At 40.6% G+C, this 23,314-nt stretch overlaps 2 protein-coding genes across 5 annotated transcripts in view; both read left to right on the top strand.

Moving 5' to 3' along the window:
* The window catches only part of mast3a (microtubule associated serine/threonine kinase 3a), a 50,109-nt gene extending 38,143 nt beyond the window's left edge, over positions 1-11,966 (top strand). For 2 of the 4 annotated variants that reach the window (XM_084057711.1, XM_084057709.1), the window contains 7 exons: positions 615-736; positions 1,058-1,249; positions 3,397-3,620; positions 4,016-4,138; positions 4,279-4,415; positions 6,360-6,544; positions 8,388-11,966. In XM_084057711.1, coding sequence (XP_083913837.1) covers positions 615-736; positions 1,058-1,249; positions 3,397-3,620; positions 4,016-4,138; positions 4,279-4,415; positions 6,360-6,544; positions 8,388-9,283 — 1,879 coding nt within the window. In that variant the 3' untranslated portion in view covers positions 9,284-11,966. The remainder of the gene's footprint in view (positions 1-614; positions 737-1,057; positions 1,250-3,396; positions 3,621-4,015; positions 4,139-4,278; positions 4,416-6,359; positions 6,545-8,387) is intronic. The other 2 variants (XM_084057712.1, XM_084057710.1) reach the window with 2 other exon arrangements.
* Positions 11,967-12,946: 980 nt separating this feature from the next.
* The window catches only part of pik3r2 (phosphoinositide-3-kinase, regulatory subunit 2 (beta)), a 47,581-nt gene continuing 37,213 nt past the window's right edge, over positions 12,947-23,314 (top strand). Inside the window, exon 1 of the mRNA XM_084057725.1 lies at positions 12,947-13,185. The gene's annotated coding sequence lies outside the window, so the exon portion shown is untranslated. The remainder of the gene's footprint in view (positions 13,186-23,314) is intronic.

Here is a 23,314-nt window from a genome sequence, read left to right on the forward strand (position 1 = left end):
TCCGTACCAAATAAAGGCTATACCCAATTATGATGTCCCAGCTTCGACTTTGTCTCGTCGTGACGTGTATCGCATGTCATCCTTTAATTCTTTCTTCACCCTCTTCTTCCGGTTTGTCTTTACAGTTCAGAGTGATAGTCAAAGTGCCTATAAAATAAACTACCAGAAAATTAGAAGAAGAAATGGCAAAACATAAATATCAAGAAGGCAAGGAAAAATATTAGACGGGGGGAATGATGTTGTTGATCATCTGGTTTCTAAGAGACTGTCATCGCTCCAAGCTCAGCCTGCTGTGATGGGAAAACAACACAGCAGAGCCGGTAACACAGGAAAAACACACACGCCTGTGCCAGTTAAACTGTCATTTGGGTAAATGTGTGTTATTAACACAGTTGAAAGGGAAATATGCGGTAGCCAACCCATACATAACTACGATCCCAATGAATTGTAAATGAAGTTTGCTATGCTTACACGCATTATAAATCACTGGATATGAGCATCAGCTAAATGCCAAAATCAAAATGATAAAAACTGACATTTTACCAGGGGTGCTACTTTTGTTCAGGGCATTTCTCCAAATAGTATCCTCTAAATTCTGTCTGTTTTCCTTCCAGCTTGCGACCCCGTGCCTCATCCAGCTCTTCCCAGTCAGAGCGCAGTGCCAGCCCTCTGGTGATGAACAGCACCCAGAGCCTGGACACCATGCCTCGTTTCGCCATCTCCGCAGAGGAGGAGGGTAAGGCTGACCGACATACATATGGACATACTGAAATGACTGCATCCTACTGTACCGCAAAGCCATAGACGGACACACTAAAATGACTGCATCCTACTGTACTGCAAAGCCATAGAGAGTACCAAAATGCTGTGCTTTGCCAACAGTGTAGCTGGTATTTAAGTTGATACTTGTTATTTATTTTAAAGGCATGATCTTTGTCTTGATTGTGACCATTAAACAGAAAAAAAGTTATTTCCTGCTTTAAATCTTTGCGAGGATGCATTATTATTTAGTCGAACCCAGTCACAAAAACACGCTCTCTGCTGCTGCTTCCTCCAGATGGAATGGTCACCAATTTACGGCGCATTCGTTTGAGGAGCAACAGCACAGGCACCAGGCCGTCCTACAGGAGAGGAGCGTCCCGACGCATCGCCCACCAGCTGGAGACGCCGGAAAACCCCAGACCCCCTGCTGCCTGCAAGGTCCCCAAGTCAGCCTCTGTGTCTGGTCTGTCCCTCATCATCACACCAGGTACAGAGGATACTGTTACTGCTTCTAGTTGTACTACTGCAGTTATAAATACACTATACTATTACTATGACTACTACTACTAGCACTACTGCACAGCTACTACTACCATTATTACTAATAACATATACTGCTGCTGCTGCTGCTACTACTACTACGACTACGACTACTACTACTAATAATAATAATAATGAAAGGGGTATGAAGTCATCAGAAGCCAGCATAGCCCTTTAATATAGCTGAATGGTATTTTTTTATACCTTTTGAATAATAAACTATAATTCATGCTGCGCCCTCTGCAGCATGATGTAGCCTTATGCACTATCAAGTTCACACTGACTGTGCAGTACCTACCTACAGTACTGTTATAACATAGATATGGCAGGGATTTAATACAGAATACATATTTATTATTCGTTCAGGTTTAAGGTTCCACTTCCTCGTTGCTTAGGCTGATGATATTAGTTCAAATTTGAATAACATTGTGGACTTGACCTTGTTTGTATGACAGCACCCTTGAATGCCATGTTATCTACCCCCGCCCACTAGCACTTACACATGCACACAATGGGCCTCATTGACTAAGCTTATCTGCATTTACGCCCCTTTCCACGTTAAGAGTCTGATTCATCAAAAAACAAATGTCTGTGGATTGTGACGGACGTACACTCTTTCTCACGTCTGCTCGGAGGCAGACTTACATGGGACCAAAGCTTGCGTATATGTCATTAGAATACCATTCTTCATGCAAAATCAATTACAATAGTACCAAACCTCAAATAAAATATTCATGCGCCCAACATTGTCAAGATGTATTTTAAACAGTCTATTGCTTGGATGTAGGCTACATGATAGATATTCGAACCAATATATATTTATCAGTTGTATTTAGAGCTGAATTATTAGGTCCCTCGGCATGTTTGCCAGTGTCGGCCACAGTTTCACATAATGATGAAAATATACTATCATGCCTTAATGTCGCAGGAGGCAACAGACGCGCCTCCAATGTCGCAGTATTATTTTATAACATATTGATCACATGAACGCCTCACACAATAGCCTAATAAGTCTAAATCATCTGATGAGGATACAGTATGGATGATATCTAGCTTTGTCCAGAACAGATCCATTTACCATTTCGACGTAGGACAGTGATATATTAATCCAAAAGTAGCCTGGTTCCAGACAAATCTGCCATAAAAAATAAAAAAATGCCCTTGCCAGATTAGGTCTGGCCCCTCAAAATAGAGATGCATTTCTCTCCCTCCGAAGTTGTGAGGGACCAATCAGGGCCCAGTATGCAAATATGGGGCGGGTTTATCAACAGAGGCATTTTTTTAATTTGCCCCTCAGAAATGCAGGTTCCACACAGAGATTCCAGACTAATATCTACGTAGTGATATTAGTCTGGCCATGCCAGGCTAATCCAAAAGAGGAATTTCCCCTCAGTAATCAATAAAGCTCTGGTCCATAATCGGATAGCAGCGTTCCACTGTGCCCTGGATTCCAGCATCATCTTTTTACCTCAGTAAAGGTGAGCAATGTTCAGTAGAAAAAGCTTATATCATATCCTTTCCACGTTTTATTAGTCTATTTTTTTTTTTTTATATATATATTTTTACAGTAGAGGGCTAGAGGTCTATTAGCCTATTATTTGGTCGTGGGGTTAAACTTTGTAAACTTCTTATTCTCATTACACGTGAGAGCATTACTTTATGTTCAGCTGATCCATCGTGCAATCGGGGGATTCGCTCCAGACAGAACAGATGTGCAAGCTGTCAAGGCGATGCAACACCGACGAGATCTGTTCTTTTTGACAGGAGACAAAGGTGAACTTCTTCAGCATGGTGAAGTTCACGTTGGGTGAAGTCAGTTTGAAGTTATTTCCTGTTGCCTTTTATGGTATTAAATGGGGTGTGGAACAATGCAAATGATCTACTCGTAAACGCGCTTCTCAAATACGAGCAGCTGAGATTCCTCATGCCATACACCTGCGGTACACACAAATCAAGGCTGTACACTCCCTTTCTTGAATTGCACGTCAGATTGTGCTTGGAGAGTATACACACCACTTTACACACTTTATTTACACACAATTTACGAACATCTTAGTGAATGAGGCCCAATAACTATCCTTCCCTCCAATTCAGACGACTCAGCAGGTCCGCCCACGAGTCCCAAGTCGTCGATGTCCCTGTCCTCCAACCCCTCGTCCCGAGACTCGTCCCCCAGCCGAGACCTGTCCCTCAGCATCAGCTGTCTCCGGCCGCCTGTGGTCATCCACAGTTCTGGGAAGAGGTTTGGCTTTGCACTGCGGGCCATCCGAGTCTACATGGGAGACGGTGATGTGTACACCGTGCACCACATGGTGTGGGTAGGTGTTCTGAAATTAAAATATAGTATATAATATAACATACAGTAATAATATTTATTTAAATTGTTTTTTACATTGGTTAGAATATCGGGTAAAAATGTACTGCTATGTTACTAGCAACAGTATGTACAGTGTATAATGGCATAGGCTTTATATATTGTTCACATGACATGTCAAATGTTATATTTCCAGTATCTCTAAAATGGTTGATAATAATTGACCCTTTGTGAAGTCCCGCCCGTGGTCCAGCCCCTTTTCGCACCCATTGGTAGCTGTTGCGTGGTTGGATAAAAAATACTCTTCTCTCCATCCATTACCATTGATAAAACGTGTTTTTAATTAGCCTCTAATTGATATTTAATCAATGTATTAAATTCTTGTGTCTTTCTCTACAGTGCGTTGAGGAGGGCAGTCCAGCTCATGAGGCCGGCCTGAGGGCAGGTGACCTCATCACCCATGTGAACGGGGAGTCTGTTCAGGGACTGGTGCACACGGAGGTGGTGGAGCTGCTTCTAAAGGTACACACATCTACAACAAATGTTCCCCTACTCATCCTAAAATACACTTATGACTTATGGATTTAAGTATTTCATAATATACTGCTCCTGACAGCATATGACAAGAAATGAACTGAATCTCTTGTAAATATTTTCAATAGAGTGGCAGTAAGGTGACCCTGCAGACCACTGCCTTGGAGAACACCTCTATCAAGGTGGGCCCTGCCAGGAAGACAAGTTACAAGGCTAAGATGGCCCGACGCAGCAAGAAGAGCAAGAGGAAGGATGGAGCAGAGAGGTAAAAGCTCACATATTAATAGCCAACCGAATCCTGATGGACTGTCCATTACAGAGACTCGTAAGCTGCATGCATGCAATAGAGAATAAAGTTGCGTGAACCAGCAACAAATAACATAAATACCCCCAACAATCATGCTCACAAATATCAATAGCGTCTGTCCATTAGTACAGAGAAGCATACTCTATGTATGCCGTAAAGCAGTGGGAACCAACCTTTTCAAGCCCATGAGCACTTTTTATTCCAATGTGTATGCCGAGATCTATCACTACCAAAAAAACACCAAGAGTAAGACATAATATTTACTTTAGCAATTTCTGACAGGCTCAATCTATCGGCATACACCCACACAAAGGCTAGTGGTCTAAATACGAATAAACAAAATGGCAAAACTTGGCTCACAGTTTCAGGAAGGCTGCAGCCAGCCAGAACTTTTCATTGAAATGAACGGGTGCGGGGGGGGTTGCCTCCTCTCCCAATACACAAACCTGTTTGTGATCGACTGTGACGGCTTTGTTGGTGTAAGAGATTCGCTGGGAAAAGCTCTTGTGTGCTTGCTGGTGGAGAGAGAGAAAGTGTGTGTGTGTGTGTGTGTGTGTGTGTGTGTGTGTGTGTGTGTGTGTGTGTGTGTGTGTGTGTGTGTGTGTGTGTGTGTGTGTGTGTGTGTGTGTGTGTGTGTGTGTGTGTGTGTGTGTGTGTGTGTGTGTGTGTGTGTGTGTGTGTGTGTGTGTGCGCGCGCAGTGACGTGAGGATGTCACAGGTTCTGTGCATATTGGCTGAAATACATACATATTTCAGTCGGGCAACTCTTGGATTGAATAATAAATGATTTGCCAACTAGATTTTACAGGGAATGGAATGAAATAGACCCCCATAAGGGAATCATAGAAACGGAGCACACAGGTGGATGCTGGGGTGGTGGTGGGTGCACAAAAAAACCTCATAGAGTAGAGCACAAAGCAGCATAGCAGAGTAGCAAGATGGCAGAGCAGCAGCAAGAAGAATGAGCTGTGAGCAGGGAGGTTTAACCCATTCAATTTTTCTAAAAATAGCAGATCTACAAGCTCATAGCGCATAGAGCTTGTATATCTGCTATTTGTTTAATAGCAAAATCTAAAATGACACAGATTTGTTCCCGGATTGAATGGGTTAAATAGCCCCCCCCAATCAGATGGAGAGAGCCTGTGACTGATCAGCTGATCAGGAATTGGCGTTCCTTTGAGTTGTCTGCCTGAACTAGCTCCGCAGGCTTCGCGTTTTTTTTTTTTTTTTTTTACATGCATGCAGTATCTAACTACGATGCGAGTTATACTGTACAAGCAGTTTAACTCCCTGTTGTGTGCGTAGGGAGAGAGAACAAGAGAGAGCTGTGACCAGAGCAGAGAGTTAGCTGGTCTATGAGCCTGCGCATGGGTGTTATTGTTTCTGTTCATACCAAATAAATATTTGAAGGTGCTTTAGACACCTTATGCGAGCATGAAGTACTGAACCCATTACATTAATCTAACGGGGGAACAGTGGTTCAGGGACTTAGAGCGGCTGCTTGGGAATCGGAAGGTTCCAGGTTCGCTCCCCTTGGGTTAGTGTCGGAAGTGTTCTTGTGCAAGACACTGAACTGCTTCTGGTTTGTGTTTTGCATGGTTTCCTCCGCCGTCAGTGAGTGAATGTAAAATACTTTGTATAAAGACACTATATAAATGCACCATTTAACAGTCAAATGTCGGCTGGTTACCAACGAAATAAAACAATCAAAATGTATTCCGAAAGAAAAAGTGTCTCTGCTCCCTACACAGCAAAGTGTGGCTGCATTTCAGACATTGCATTGTTGCATGGATTTATCCCAACTTTACTGTATCCCAGTGGTAGCTATTAGAAGTGAGATAACATTGTGACTAAATGCAAGTAAAGTATGTCACTCAATTGCATTTCCTCTTCTTTCCTCAGCAGGCGACGAAGCATGTTGAAGAAGCTGACCAAGCACACGCCTCCTCCCCCCATGCAGAGCAGCCGCAGCTTCTCCTCAGGATTCCACCAGTCCTCCAGTGACAGTCTCTCCGGCTCCCCGACACAGAGCCTCTCTCCTGGGCCTTCCACACCCTGCCGTTCCCCTGCCCCGGATCACTCTGGAGGTGAGTGGAGATGACTTGCTAGGTGTTTTGTCCATGGGTAACAAAAAGCCCTAGTATGATTTACATCCCAAAAAAACGGGGAAAGTATGACAACATCTTGTATCAGGAGACTTTATGCTTTGGGAGTATTGTTTTTTTTTCTCATCCATAGACCAGTGATTCTCAACCTTTTTAATTTCAAGTGCCCCCTGATTGATATGCATTAGGACACCCTTTTGATGACATTTTAATCTCTGGGAATGCTGTAAAATCCTGTTTGCTGGGGACCTCCTGGAAACCCCCTCAAGGACACCACGTTGAGAACCAGTGTCTTAGCGCACCAAACCTACCAAAAAAGCACCGCACAAACGCTTTATTGATGGCAGATCTCACGAAGGTCCTACAGTATGTTTACTGGTGCTAGATCCCGCGAGAGTTTGTTACTGAGACAGAGAAAGGTTGTTAACAAAGTAGATTTTCTTCGGATGAGAATGTTGAGAAGATGTGTGGCTTGTGAAGAATGGGTCCAATATTTAGTTCAGTGTCCATGGGGCTACAGAAACATTTAGAAGCTGTGTTAATGTTCACTCTCCCATTGGAATTAATAGACTCCAACCTACGTCACGCAGATACGGGAAGTAAACCGGAGATCTATTTGTCTTGGGCACAGGTTTGCACACGACTGTTCTTGCCAAACCCGGCCGAACCGAGATGTCTGGTCACCCTATATACAATGTATTTCTATGAGAATACGTGTGGACAAGCTTTTTTTCCCACACAGAGTGGAAAATAAATCACGTGCGATCGGAGCTCCCGTGCGCGGCCAGTGAGAACGGCTGCATTCATTAACATGGAGCGGAAGAAAAGCAGCATCCGTTCGCTTATGTTTGTACTGTAGCAGCTACAGTCCTGCAGCTGCTGACATTGCTCTCTATAGATGCAACCATGCTGCTCTCTGCTGGATAAAGAAGGAAATAGGATGTTATTACGCTTGTTTTTGTTTGTAATACATAGTACCACTACCTGTACCATAACACTGCAGGCAGCTGCAACCTAAATAGGGATGTCTTACCATGTCAATTATTTGTCTTTAGTGTGGTATTATTAATTACATTTTTCATTTTGCCTTTATTTTTGCCAGAATAGTCTCTTAAGATCAAGATCTTTATTGAGAAAGTCCTGGTATGAACCATCAACAGGTTGCATGTTTTATTTGGAGTTTTATCGTCAACATTATAGATTTGAAAGGAACTTTGGTGAAAAAATTTATATATTATTATACCTTTGCTCTGTCTCATTTGCAAAGAATCTTCCTAGAAAGGATACTGTATATGGGACTAGTTTCATTACAGTAGGAATCAAAAGTTTTAGGAAACATCAGGTCCCTTGGCTATGTAGGATATCCCATAAGGCTGTGTAGTTTGGCCAGCGACCCATACATCCAGTTATTTTAAAGGTTTATTTTGTTTATTTCAAAACTTCCTTAGCCTCAGCTTCAACCCCTTCCAAATAAAATAAAATGACACAATCAAACATCGTCCATGAATGAAAATTTAAAAAACGATTTGTCGACCAACGTTGTTGTTGGTCAGTTCCGTTAAATGCTTGATTAACATGGAAACCGAAGGCACAGGTTGCGTAAAATAACATTAGTCACATGATGCTATACCGCTCTTAGTTTGGCTCAATTCATGTAACCTTTTGGACAAAACAGGTAACCGATGAGGAATGTTCCCAACTAGGTTCTAGGTGAAGCAAATGAGAGACAGCCATTATGTTCTAATGACTTTATAAAGTTTAACTGGCATTCACTTGGTAATCTAAACAGACTAACAATGGTTCTGTTTCATTCCCGTTCTGCTAGATTCCAGCTCCTCTCCATGCTCCAGCTCCCCCAACTCTCCAGTGCCGCAAGCCCGTCCCAGTTCCCTCCACGTCCTGGGTCGCTACAGCAAGGCTGGCCGTTGCAAGTCCACCAGCAGTATTCCCCCTTCCCCACTGGCCTGCATCCCCCCTCCCCAGCCTCTGTCTCCCCAGTGCTCACCATCGTCCCTCCCCAATCACCCAAAGGCCCTGCACGGTTTCCATGGCAAGACCCTATCCCCCCCCACCATTGCCCGCCACTCGGTGCGGCCCCGTAGTGCAGAGCCCCCGCGCTCGCCTCTCCTCAAGAGGGTCCAGTCAGCAGAGAAGCTGTCAGGTGGGTACCATGGCGACAAGAAAGCCTACGCCACCCGCAGGCACACTATGGAGGTGCCTTTGTCCGAGGGGGAGGGGCTGGAGGATCTAGAGAGTGACGCGGCTGCCGGGTTTGTCTGTGTGGGCGAGCATGGCCGTCAGGGGCTGTACATTGGCGGACAGAGGGGCCACCGGGATGCTGCCACAGGAGGCAACGGCGGGCAGAGGGGCCACCGGGATGCTGCCACAGGAGGCAACGACCACCACCTCCGCTCACCAGCCACACCACCTCACCGCAGCAGCAACCATCACACCAAGGAAGTGGTGGTGATGAGGAAGCTAGCTCTGACAGAGCGGAGGGACTCCTTCAAGAAACAAGAGGCTGTGCAGGAGGTGAGTTTCGATGATCTAGAAGAGAAGGAGGCAACACCCAGCCCCACACTTCCCACAACGCAGCCCAAGGCATTCAAGGCATCCTGGATCAACTCAGCCGAGTCCGAGTCCAGTCTTGCGCTGGTGGCTAGTGGACCACAGGGTACAACGCAACAGAAATCCAAGCCAAAAGAGAAAGAGGGGTCTTAGTTTTTGTTTTAATAGGTCAAAATACAGTCTCATTCAGGAAAGAGATGAAAAATTCCTTTTTAATGACTACGGTCACGCTGACCTGCTACTGTATTTTAATTTGAATGCATTGCATGTGTCCAGAAAACTGTGTCCAAGCCCAAAATTGTCACAAGCAAATACTCGCAGAAGGACAGAAGAACAAAATAATTAGATGTCGTCTTTTTGAGTAACACATGCATCACTGCAACCACACTGTTAACAGAACATGTGCCAAAACTATGTTTACCTTTTTGGTGTTTTGGCCTCCTCTCTTTTGGTTCTCAAATCACTGTGGCACCTATAACTGATGTATTTTGTAAATATCTTTTTTTTTTTTTATGAAGAAACTTATTTATGACTTTTTTATGCTCATTAAATTAGTTTTTGGTTGCTGAAAATGCCTTGATGGTTCAGCTACTTTATTTCAGGAATTGCACAAACTGTATGCAGATGCTCCATTGTATTAATAATTTGCAAACCCGCAGAGAAACGTCTCTGGCGCTTTTTAACTGTTAGCACAGTCGAGGGGATACAGTTAAATATCAACAGACATGATTCTATAGGGAAACGTAGATCATGACCTGACTCCTGAGTGTGTTCAAATTTGGCCTTTTAAACAGAATAACGATGTTTTGCCTCTTGTATGTACTGTATTATAATGTCAGATGTTATTCTGTCCCGCCCTCTCACAAGAAATGTATGAAATACCGTGGTGGTTATCATTTGTATTCTTAGTTATTCTGAACATGTACTTATAAAGCAGAAAGTTTTAAATAGTGAAATATCAAAATCAAAATACTTGGAAATCTAGCTGTGGCGCCAAAGCATGACTTAGCCATAGGAACCATTTGGAACAGGTACTGTAGTTGTATATAATTTAAAAGAGGCTTCATGCATGCATAGGCATTATACTGCCACATGCTGTCACACATGATTCAGTGATGCATTGAAACTAATGGGAACCCTGTAATGATTCAAATGACAGAGTGGTCGACAGAAGATGTAGATAAAGGGTTTGTGACTACCTTTGGAAACCACACTGTTGGCTCTGTCCTGTTCTGTCATATCATTGTCTACCTGCTTGTTGAATCAAGCTTCTTGGCCTCTCCTTACAAATCTAATCTAGTTGAAGTAAGTGTTTTGCACAAGTCATTGTAGGGTTATTATAATACATTTGGAGCACATTTATTTTTCAGACTATCTCTCTGGGTTTAAGAAATTGTACAGTGTACGACAAAAAGAAAACCGGCTCCATCGTGTTTTTATAAAATAAAAAAAAAGTGTAGTGAATGAATGTTTACATGTTAAAACAAACGTTTTCATGTGTGGATTATTTTTTTGTCATGGTTTCTGATGATAAATTATTGTTTGTGAATGGCATAACACCACAGACCCTGATGAGTGGATGAAGGAATGAGTAGAAACCGTCTCCTTTTTTTGTATATTTTGATATGGAAGCAGTCTTGTTGCAGTACTAAATAACCTATGCTGTTGATGTATATTGTATACACAATGATGGACCTTATAACAGGTGTGTTGGTGGTGTTAAAAAAAAGAAGTGACCTTGTTTGTGTAGATGAGCTTAGAAATGGATCAAAGAGGTGATAAGTACAGTGCAGTAAGTGGGGTGACCTGATCATTCTCAAAGAAACTCTTGCACCGCATATCCCAATGCATCACTCCTAATGACTTTTTGTTTTACATCTCTTGGGTTTGGTCATGGGTTTGATGTTGAATTGTTGAGTCTAACCCTAAGATAAATTTTGCTAGCAGATGAGGACATTTATGGCTTGTTAATGCACAATGCATTTTTCTTGTTTTCTTCCTTTTGGATCAACTGTTATTGCTTTCTTCTGTAGCCGTTGGTTGATCAACTGAAAATGCTTCCATTCTTCATGATTTCAAATTGATTGTTTCATAGAACAAAGACGGTTGCATTTGTGTGGTGATATCAAAGAATACTGCCGTCAGTAGTTGCAGGGACAGGAATCGACAATGTTAGAATTTAGAACAGCTGTTTAGCATATACTACTAACACTTCAACATGAGCAATGTGAAAATGAAGGGTTGGAATTGAAATTTCTTGTTCATCTCACTTTGTGGGCATACAATAATGATTCACATGTGACTCATCACAGGATTCTTTAAGGCAATATACATCCATATACAATATGAAGTACTCCTACCTATCTTTATGCTCCTCTCACCGTGTTTCCCTGTTATACCCAAGACATTTATTACCAAGGTGTATCTTGTTATAAAATGAAATTGTTTTTGTTTAGTTTTTTAAGTTCATTTTATGGTATGGTGAATACTACAGTATATCAAGAAGATCCTAACTAGAAACCCACACAAGGCCAGGTTGGGGTAATTCAAAGAAGGGAATGTACAGATTTGATTCACATGAAAACATATTAATCTCTCCTCACCACAACATTAAACTGTATCATTTTGGAAATGACCTGACTTGGGTTGTCATCTTTCACATTGGTCCAAAAGCTCTGTTTTGTATGTGTGTTAAAATGGTTACCCTCCCCAACCCTAATTGACATCCAGTAATTGGTCTTTACTAATTTCCTAGTCATGAGGTTGTGGTGCAGACTAGTGTGATGTTTCACATTTTCTATTGTCTTAACGGTGCTTGAAATAAATGAATGGCAGAAGAAGAAAAAGTAACGTGTGGTTTATTTTATCTTTCATTTAACACATGGCATTTTTTTGTGCCACAATCAGATCCAACATGCATATTACTTCATTGGTCATAAGTACTATACATCAGTGGTTCTCAAAGTGGGGCCCGAGGACCCCCAGGGGTCCTTGATCATTTGAACAACACAAATCTTATATGGGGGTCCTTGCCGCAATTTTTTTTCAGATGGGCGTCCAGGGCCAAATATATTCATTTGAGGGTCCTTGACATGGAAAGGTTTGAGAACCACTGCTATACATAACATCTGCACACTTTCTCATATAATTCCGGGACCCCTAGGGGGTCCTCAGAGTTGCTACAGGAGGGCGGCCAATTTTTTGTGTGATAGGAACTTTTTTATTCATTTATTTACTTCAACCCTAAAGCATCCCTATTCTGAGAGAAACATTAGCTGAAAATAGCAGATCTACAAGCTCAAAGCGCCTGCGTTAAAATACGTTGTGAGCTTGTAGATCTGATATTTTCAGCAAAGAGGTTTGGTGTAGAAGGAAAAAGGAGCAAACCAAGTACAGTGCCAAAGGTCAAGTTTACTTAGTATTGAGGGTTTAAGAGGTTAATGTCTGAAATTATAATAATAAAAAAAAAACATTGATTAACACAACTGATAATAGTCAACGAAGCTATCTATGAAATCGATGAAAAGTTTTTATCCGCAACACAATTGTATACAACGTAGTGGGGGGTCCCTCATCTCTCTCTCTCTCTCTCAGCTAAGGGGGTCCTTGGGCTGAAAAACGTTGAAGACCCCTGGTTTAAAAGCTTATCTGAAGGAAAAAAAACTGCTGATAATTGTCAGTCAGGGTCAAGTTTTCAGCCACTCAATGACAAGTCTAGGAGGAACTAATTCGATCTTTTCCGACTGGCTTCGTGTGTTTCCGCCTCTCTTCATATTAGTTCCCACGCACACTCTCCTTTTTGCTCCGCCGTGCTGTGCTGCTGGAAAATGGCTGTGTGTGTAGGGAGCTGAGAGTTATGTGCGGTACAAGAAGGAAAGCGAGAAAGAAAGCGAAGCAGAAGTAGTGAACAACACCGCCGGGCTTGGAAAGAAGTTTAATTAATGCACACAGAGACGTTATCGTTGGCGTATATATACGGGAAACACCATTTAGAAATTGTGTCAAAGCAACAGCAGCCACAAGTGAGAAGAAGAGAGGCAAGAAAATATCTGCGGGTGAGTTTTTCCAAGTTATTGCACATTTCCAGGGCTGCCACTGTACTGGAAAATGGTGGAAGCGCTTGCAAGTGTGTCCTGTATGCGCACTCAGCTAAGCGTTGCTGACTTGTGCCCTAGTTTTAAGTTTCAGCACAAGAAAAAGCTTTTTTTCCCCCCACATTATGTTTTGCACTTCATATACTAATATATATATTTATATATATTAGTATTTTATCTGTAACCATGTTGCCTCTCGCTTGCTACTCGACGGGTTGACATGTATATCATCCTAAAAACCCGTTACTGTAATTTCTTAAAGACTTTTCATAGTGTTGCAGTTTTTGTCGAGAGATACTTGTTCTCAAATCCCAGTAAAACTTTACATTTCTGCAAAATGTGCAAAAGTTTTCCAAAACCCTGTTCTTGTGGTAAGTTTTATAGCAATTAAAACCAAAGTAACAAAACCCCTTATTATATCCTCCTTTTGGGGACTTTTAATGCATTTTATTTTTGTGTCAGAACGTGATAATGCAACAATAATGGCAAAGGTCTGTGTATAAATTGTTACATATATAGACTGAAGTTGCACTGTATGCAACAGTTCTAAAAGAAGAAAAAAAAATCAGAAACCATGTCCTTGCCTTGTACACACAAGCAGCCTTAAAAAATAATATTATTTACACTTAATACACCTATTGACCACGCTTCTGTTTGTAATACCACTGTAATATTCTATGAGATGAATATCTGCAGGCTACAGTTGGTTATGCAATATGGATGATGTGTTGGGATAATAGACCTATCTTCTACAGTATATAATTTGATGGGTTACATCTTAGGCTTGAAGATTTTGCATGCATCACAGATGAAGTGGTGGAACTTATGCTACTTGTGTAATAATAGGCCAAACCATTCAACTGTATGGAGAACCTGCTTACTAATGAATTGATGTGTTATGTAACTGAATATCAGTCTTGCATTGTACTGTGCTATCAATGTATGACTGGTTGCAAAGGCTTATTCATGTTTTTGAACACCCTATTATGGTTTAAATGACTTCCACAGCTAGGTTCTTGAAAAATAGATTTTCTAAATGTTATCTGTTTTCCCCTCAGGAGGCTCAGGAAAAATCTTGTTAATTTGTAATTCAACCTAATGTAAGATTATTATTATTTTTTAAACTTTTTTCATATATGTTCTTCAGCCCAAAGCCGTACTTGAACTGAACAAGAAAATTAAAGTAGAGCAAATTATTTGATCAGCATTAAGACTAGCTTAGGATGTAGCAGCAGGCTACACTATAACAGCCAGAGTGTGAACCCTGGTTTCTTACCCAGGGAACCAAAGCTCTGTTGGTGAGCCAAAGGATCTTAAGTGGCCAAAGGAGATATATGGAATCAGGGAGGGATATTCAGCTAAACCCAGCTGCTTTAGACTCCCCCACCATGAAGAAATCTGTGCCTGGTTGGGCACATTACACTCACAAATCTTGGTTCATTACATACAGTGCAAATCAGTGAAACCATAGTCCCTAATAGGATCAGTCTAATACTTTTTCTTATAGTTCAACCTTGTTTTCACCATGTATTCTTTTATCATGTTATGAGGCAACACAAGGAGTATGTCACCAAATTAATTTCCAGAATGCTACATAGGCAGTGGTGTGAAGTAACTAAGTACACATACTCAAGTACTGTACTCAAGTACAATTTTGAGGTATTTTTACTTATAGTATTTAGTAGTATTTCCAATTTTCAGTACTTTTTGTTTCTACACCACTACATCTCAGAGGCAAATTGTACTTTTACTCCACTACAATTATTAGAAAACTTAGTTACTAGTTAATTTGTAAATTTTGATTATTATTACAAAACATACGTTAACTACTTGAGATCTATTTAAACTTTGACTATTTGAAAATATTTTGAAAATATTTTTTATACATTTTAGACATGATGAACTTGTGAAAGGGGACATTCTGCATAATAAGTACTTTTACTTTTGGTACTTGAAGTATTTTTTGAAGCCAGTACTTTTGTACTTTTACTTAGAAGTTTTGGTTACCCAGACTTGTACTTGTATTTATACATTGCAGTATTGATGCCTTTACTTAAGTAAAACTTTTGAGTACTTTCCCCACCACTGTACATACATAGGTCTTTTCAGTTTGCAAAACATGTATTTATTTATGGTAATAAGACTAGTGTGTTATAACAGACTGATGGACAGTTAAGTCTACACTATACAAACAAGCCTCTTAGCTTGACTAGCTGAATTCATTTGCTGTAGATGGTAGTTACTCTGACTTTGAAACCGTCGTATATATTCTCACAAAGAAGTAAAAATCTGTCCAGTGGCTGATATCTTTAGTGCTGGTAAATGGTGTTACAGTAGTATTTAATTGGACTCACTGTGGCCGTAGGGAATAATAGCAGATGCTACTGCGTGATATTTGTTTATGTTTACGTAGCAGGAATGGTTTTCTACTTTGTGTTTGTACATGTGTGTAGGATTAATGGATATTTTCTGTTCAAAGGGTAGGGGAATGCTATTTTTTAGGGGAATTGCTATCACTCGGTAAATTATGGAATAGAGCAATAACTACTGTAGTACAGTGGTTCTCAAACTTTTTCATGTCAAAGACTTCAAAATGTATATATGTATTTGGACCCCCATCTGAAAATATTTTGTGCCACGGACCCCCATACCAGATTTGTGTTGTTAACATTTTTCAAAAATATTCCACGTTTATTCAATTTTTTTTTCAAGATTTTCTTTGAAAATACCTGATCTACAAGCTCACAACAGGTTGCACTGCGATGCATTGTGAGCTTGTGGATCAGCTATTTTCAAATAGCCAGTGTATATGTGGAATTGTCAAACTGATTTTTATGCTATATCAACTAATTTAGCTGGGGACCCCCTGGAACCCCCTGAAGGACCCCCGGGGGCCACTGCTGTAGTAGAGCAACTAAACACTCTTCTGCTAACAGCATAGCCAGTGAGCTAATGTCTGGTAACTAGGCATACTGCAGGATCGACTTATCAGATTGTGTTGCTTTGGTGTTGTGTAATGTTCAGACCTCAATGTGGACACAGGGAATTTGGTTGAAGGTAACTTAACCACATGAACCCTGGCGCCCCTATTCTGGGCATGTCGTAATAGGCGAACATTTGGCGGAAAAAAGCTGATCTGCAAGCTTACAACGCGTCGCCAGCTTGTAGATCGGCTATTTTCGGCAAAGATTATGTGTAGAGGGGAAAAAGGAGCGGAAGAGTGTAGACTGGGGAACCCCAGTCATAGGGTTTAAGTGGTTAAGTGTTGTTCAGATCCCTCCATCTTGGTTTTAGAGGAAATAAATCTAACGAGTCCCCTCTAATCCTTGTTCTAGCCTATATTACACAGCCTTGTGGTGCTATACACTTTTCAGACCATTGTAAGCCTGGAATGTTAAATTAGATATGTACAGTATCTGATCTTGCTCCATACCACAGTAAGCTTTTCACTTTCATGTGGAAAGATACAAATTCAGGTGGATACAAAAAAATAAGAAGAAATCATAAATGCCTCAAAGCCTTACAAACTCTTTTGGCCTATGCTCTGGGTCTGTGGCGCAGTAGACTTTTCAGTTCCATGTGGACATATGGCTGCAGGCCAGGTTGCGTGCGTGGTGGCGTCTGTTTCAATTGCTGTTCTACGTATGGCAAAGATAGATATACAAGAATTAAGGGTGGACGATATGGCCTTCAAATAATATTGATTTGAAGATTGAAATTTAATTTAATTTAATTTCATACAATATTTTATGATTTTATCATGATAATGATATTCTTGAGGATATGTACAAATAATTTTAACTGCCCTTTTGTCTTGGCTTGTTCTACTTAACTGTCACCCGAACTGTACTGTAGATAGGACAGTTGAGAGCAAGGGGCAGAGAGAAGGGGAATGCAACAGAGGTCTCCGACCCAGAATTAAAGGGATATTGTGTTAGGTTGACACTAACTATGATGATAATAATAATAATAGTAACAATAATGATAATAATGATAACAACAATAATAATAATAATCTTTATTTATATTGCACATTTATTAACTAGGTTACAAAGTGCTTTGTAGGTTTTAAAAAGAAGATTTAAAAGAGAATACTGAGCTCCTCACAGAGACTGTTCCAGAGCCTGGGGGCTCTGAATGCAAAGGCTGATCATCCCTAACGTCCCTAACGATCGTCACTAACCTGGACCTTACCAGTAAGACATTGCATGCATTAGGACTGGACGATATGGACAAAATGAAATATCGCCAAATATGTACCAAATTTTACCAAATATGTTGCTATCGACATTGTGACGGTTGTATTGTATTGTAACGATAACATACATATATATTTATTTTAGTTTTTCAAAAATGTAAAAAAAAAAAGAAAAATAGCAGATCAATAAGCTCACTATGCTTCGCGATACATGTTGGGAGCTTCTAGATCGACTATATATTCACAATTTTTGGAAAAAAAAAGAAGTGTAAAATAGGGCTTACAGTAAGTGATTAAAACGACAACACTTATGACATATCACAATATGCAAAATCCCAGTCTCATTTCAGGGTATTTATTTAATATCGATATATTGCGCAACTCTACACTTTATCTGAGGATAACAGATTATGCACTGGCACTTAGGTGGTCAGGGTCTCAGTGAGGTAACTACTGTAGGTGCCAGACCCAACGCAACCAGACCATGACAAGCTTTGAAAGTTAACAATAAAATCTTTAAATCAATTCTAATATTAACTGGCAGACAGGGAAGCTCAACTAAAACTAGAGCGCTCATATCTCCTTGAATCAATTATATGCCTTGCAGCCACATTCTGCACCAACTGTAGCCAATGCAGAGAACTTTGGCCGAGGTAGAAGTACAGACAAATGCAATAGTCTAAATATTGAAGAGATGTGGGCATTAACAACTATTCAGATCATCACTGGGTACAGAAGACCTCGTTTTACTTAGCGATGTACGTATCTCAGGTGAAGGTTGAAGATTGAACAACCATCTTCACTTAAGTATTATAACAGGGGCCAGAAATACACCCTGTTTTTTTGCCACTGGTGTCACAGTCACACTACGACACTATGGGAGCACGCAACTAAGACTTCATTGAATTTGAGAAACTACCAACATGTTTTTGGCTTGGCAATTCATCAGCTTAGATATTTTCTGTTCCAACATGTTTCGCCTGATCTGATTAACATTACTACATTTACATTACCTGCAAAACAGCTTGCTTAATATTGGAGTGCAACAGTCTGCTGGCCTATTTACTCTTTGATTTTTGATCATTTGGTATTACTGTTCTGTATACTGATTTATTTTTTCTTCCAAAACTGTACATATTTTTGTGGACACATCCCAAATTCCAAATCCGTCACAAATACTGGATTACACTTTTTCGTAGTCTCACCAAAGCACTTCTCTCCCTACCTAAAGTTTATTACCTGTCTGTCTCCTTTGGTCAGCTAGCTAGCTTCTCCTGAGGAAGACAAACCTTGTTTTCTATTTGCTTGTTTCACAGTAAAAATAAATATATTCTAAGGGTCAAGCTGTTAGTGCAAACTTTTCTTTTATTCTGAAATGTCCTGCACCAGCGACAGATTACGTGGATGTACACAACTCTAACTTTTGAATTTCTAGCAGCAGTGCATCTGCTTTGGGAAGGCGTTATGGGTATGACAAACATGCGGTGTTCATGGGATTGTGCTCTTATTTGAGGCGGGCATCACAATGTGTGTTTGAGGAGGCATGTGGTAGTTTACTCGTCCCCAGGCTAAAAGTGGGGGTTGGCATTGACAGGAAGCAGTACCCAGGGGGAATTGGTAGTGACTAAATTGAAGAAAATGTAATACATTTTAAAGAACTTTAAAATAAAAAGATACATTGGCACCCACTCTTACTCATTTTTAAAAGCATTGTTTAAAATATACCAGGACTATTGTGTCACTGTCAGATATGATATCCTATATCCCTTGACAGGAACCTTACTATGGCTTATCTATGGCTCAAGTTCGCCCAAACGTCAAGTCACCTTATTGCCACCATATTGTATTTTTCTTTAACTTGATTAAAGTCATTTAAAGACAATCATAGTAAATTGCATGCTGTTTCAGTCTTTGAACTGTCTATACATGTGGTGGTGTGTAGTCAGTGTCCAGAAATGCACGCATGCAGAGATTTTGTGCATTATAGACAGAACTATTCCCATTGGGAACGCACTCCCCTCTGGTTATGCAATACCCCTTGTACCCCTTATCAGAATACCCGTTGTACCCATTGCCAGAGTACCCATTGACACCGTAGTCAGTGTACTTAGTGCAGAACCATACAGTACTTCAAGGACAGTCTATGACGTCAGTACGATGAGATCATATCAATGACATCAGGGATCTCCATATGGCCAAAAAAGCCACACAGACAGACAGACGGGTACAATGGGTACTTTGACAACAACTACAACGGGTATTGCATACCCAGAGAGGCGCAATGGCGCATGTTCCCAACAGGCATCATTAAAACGGGCATCAGACTAGTACTGTAGGTTTAATAGCTAGTGGTATACAAAGTACTTAAGTCAAAGTATAGAGCTGAGTATAGAGCTCACAACACTTTGCTTAAGTGGTTAATTTATAACATAATACATTTTCACATTCTAATACAAGTACACTTTCCCTTCCTAGAAATGTAGTGAAGTCAAAATTACAATATTTGTCTTTAAAATGCAGTGGAGTAGCCAATAATACAAAAGTACAGATATTCACAAAATGTTCTAAATTATAGTACTCAAGTAAATGAACTTAGTTAATGTCCAGTGTCCACCACTGCTAAGAGCTAACATGTTTTGTCTAAAATCATCATCTGATGACCACACTCTAGCAACTGAAAGAATTCCGTAGAAAATACACTGTTTTCATTAGTTATTACTTGCTTCCCATTATTATTACATTCCATTATTATTACTTTCCATCATAATGACTATCATAATGATTACTATCCGTCATGCATTACAATCAGTATTTCACCTTACAATCAGTATTTAACCTTGCCATCTACTGCAATGAATGTTAAATGTTGTACATATTATGCTCCCCCACCCCCATTTATTTATCCAGACGTGAACAGTGTATGACATGCAGCACTACAACAGGGTTAGGCATAGAAACAAAAGCAAAATAATCCACAATACCAGTGCTACAAACTCTTTGGGGGAACAGTCTCTGCTGAACAGTACCAGTAACATGTAATGCAAGATGAACCCCAGCATCCCTATTCTGGGGGGAACATTTGCCAAAAATAGCAACTCTACAAGCTCACACGATGTGAGCTTGTAGATCGGCTATTTTTGCACAAGAGATTGTTTTTTATATACGTAAAAAAGCAGTCCAAGTACAGTTGCAACTCAAGTCCGTTTTCACTTAGACTAGAGGGTTTAAGTGGTTAATCGTGTTGCATTCAGTTCCAGACTTAAAATACATAGCATTTATGTACAGGACTTGTTATTTGTCGCTGCTGGAGTTGTGGTCTTATACAAATTATGGATATTCTAAGATAAATATGATATAGTGTAAATAAGACTTATAGTTATAGGTCTATAAATATTACTTGTGATTTATAAATAAGTATGTCATAACACCATATTTGTCAATATGTGATTGTGTAGTGTCATGCGAATAAGACTGCAAACATCTTAGATCATGGAATAGAATAGAATAGGATAGAAAAGAATAGAAATGCATTGTCTAAGATGGAAATGTATTTATTTATTTATTTTTGCTTTTGTCTATGAGAGAGTACAACGCACTACACTACGGTTAGGAACAAATGTGATATGCGTCGCATGTAGACTTGGATGAATACTAGAACTGACCTAGTGGAATAATGTCCTATACAGTACATACGTGTATAGAGGACAGGAATATATTGTGTTGTATACACTAATTATGGCACTAAAATCTTTATTTCAGTGCGATCCTCTTGGTAGATTTTTTAAATAATGTTGTGCTGCATCCTTATAAATAATCAAAATATTCACCTTTATTTCCCTTAACATGTTACAGTAGCTGAGCACCATTTGCTGATTCTTTTAACATTACACTCACTTCACAGTATCCATTTTCTCAATGTTATGTTTGACATATTTATCCTCATTTTCACTGTCATGTTTATCATGAAACATGACAAGCAATCATCAAGGATTTGAAGATGAAAAAAAGTCAAGCATGTGATAAAAAGGCTGAGTTGTTTGGGTCCGATGCTTGATCACTGCCTAGATACATTTTCTAATATTAGAACATTTCCTTGATTTGCCCGGCTTCAGTGCTGACTCTGGAGCACATGGCCAGAGCAGCAGCCAATGGGAACGCAGGACTTGCTTTCCCTCTCTCTAGCAACAGTGAGTTACTTGCTGCCTATTCATTAATTATTTTCCTGTGGTATCCCACTCAGCCGTTTGGAGTCCGCTGATAGCAAAGTGCGCTGTGTCTCTCTTCTCTCTCTTCTCTCACTCTCCCCTTTTTCTCCCATCTCTTGCTCTCTTCTCGGACTGAATAAAAAGTCTTTTTAAAAAAAAAGAGGATGGATCCAGTGACAGGGAGCTTGCCAGCTGCCGTTGCTGCCTTGAACTGTAGGTTACTCCAGCACTATCAGACCAGGACTGTAACAGAGATGATTCTCCGTTCAACTCACAGTAGTTGCAGCACTTTTTCTGCCCTGGAACAAAGCAACCCACAGGACTATCAAATCAAAGTGCGGGGCAATCATTCGTCGTCATCTGCTTCTGCGACTACGTCTTTTTCGTTTTTTCCTGCTTTTCGGCAGCAACGTGGTGAACATAAACAAATACAAAATGGCAAGCGGAAAAACACAACTGGACTTTTTCCCTGGATGAGGACGCAGAGGGGGGGTGGGGGGGGTCAGTTGGAGGCAGGACTGTGTGTGTGTGGGGGGGAGAACAGGCGGAGGGGTGTGGGGGCTATGGTGGTGTGAGGATTGTGGGCTGTGGTTGGGTATGCCAGTGCCACGTGTCTAGCCTGGCACCTCTCGCTTCTTGACTCGGAGGATGTTGGAGCGAGAGTCTGGTTGAGCCTATCCGGCTTCTCTGTGAACCAAAAGTGGGGTGAGTGTTGCACTCTGCTACATCCTGTTATCATGATGACTCTTTAATGTTTTCGGATGACGGCACTCTCGACTTGAGAACGTTTATGGTGAATGTTTACTCGATTTTTGAATTCGGTGTGTGTATGTGTGTGTGTGCGCGCATGTGTGCGTGTGTGTGCATGTATTGAGGGGGAGCTGGGACGATGTAGGTTCTAATGAATATACCCCCACATTTGAAGATGCGCCACAGACGTGTGTTTATTTTTCGTTGACTTTTATTTCATTTTGGCACACGGCGACACAAATTTGAAACCCGGTTCGACGATGAACGTATTTGAAATGATTGCACAACATCGGGCCTCAAAAACTGGGCCTGTAGTTATTCTGATTTGGACGTTTAGAGAAATGGCCCTGAAGAAAAAGCTCATCACTCCTCACATAGAAGGCCAACACTTTGATCCACTTTTCTCTCTTTCTGCATCTCATTCTTTCACTGTCATCCCTACAGAGGTTCACAGAATCATCGTCCTTGATTACGCTTTGGGACCACAGACTTAATCTGAAAACCCTAATCTCTCTCTCTGTCTTCCTCTCTCTCTTTCTGTTCTCTCTCGGAGTAGAGTTGCCATTTTGAGGGTGAACTTGGTATCTTTTTTATTTTCTTGCCTCATGTCTTGCTGAAGGCTCTGAAGGCAAGTGAAAAGGTAAATGAATAACCGTTTTACCATGGGTGAAGTATTCCAATGCTTTGAACACATTTTTTTCCCCCCGAACAATTGTATCTCTTGAATCAAACGAAATTGAACCCACGGATGTTAGTAAGGTATCCTTTGGAATAATTATAAAATTGTTTCACCGTAATAATTTTACATCTAACACTCGATGATTTATAAGGCCTTATAGTGAATTTGCCTATTTCCAGTCCATGGGTGACCTTTTTACCATACATAGATAGTATGATTGACTGGATTAATGCCATTAATGACATTATACATGTGCTT

Source organism: Gymnoscopelus microlampas, assembly GCF_963454915.1.
Source record: "Gymnoscopelus microlampas genome assembly, chromosome: 5".
Classification (NCBI taxonomy): domain Eukaryota; kingdom Metazoa; phylum Chordata; class Actinopteri; order Myctophiformes; family Myctophidae; genus Gymnoscopelus; species Gymnoscopelus microlampas.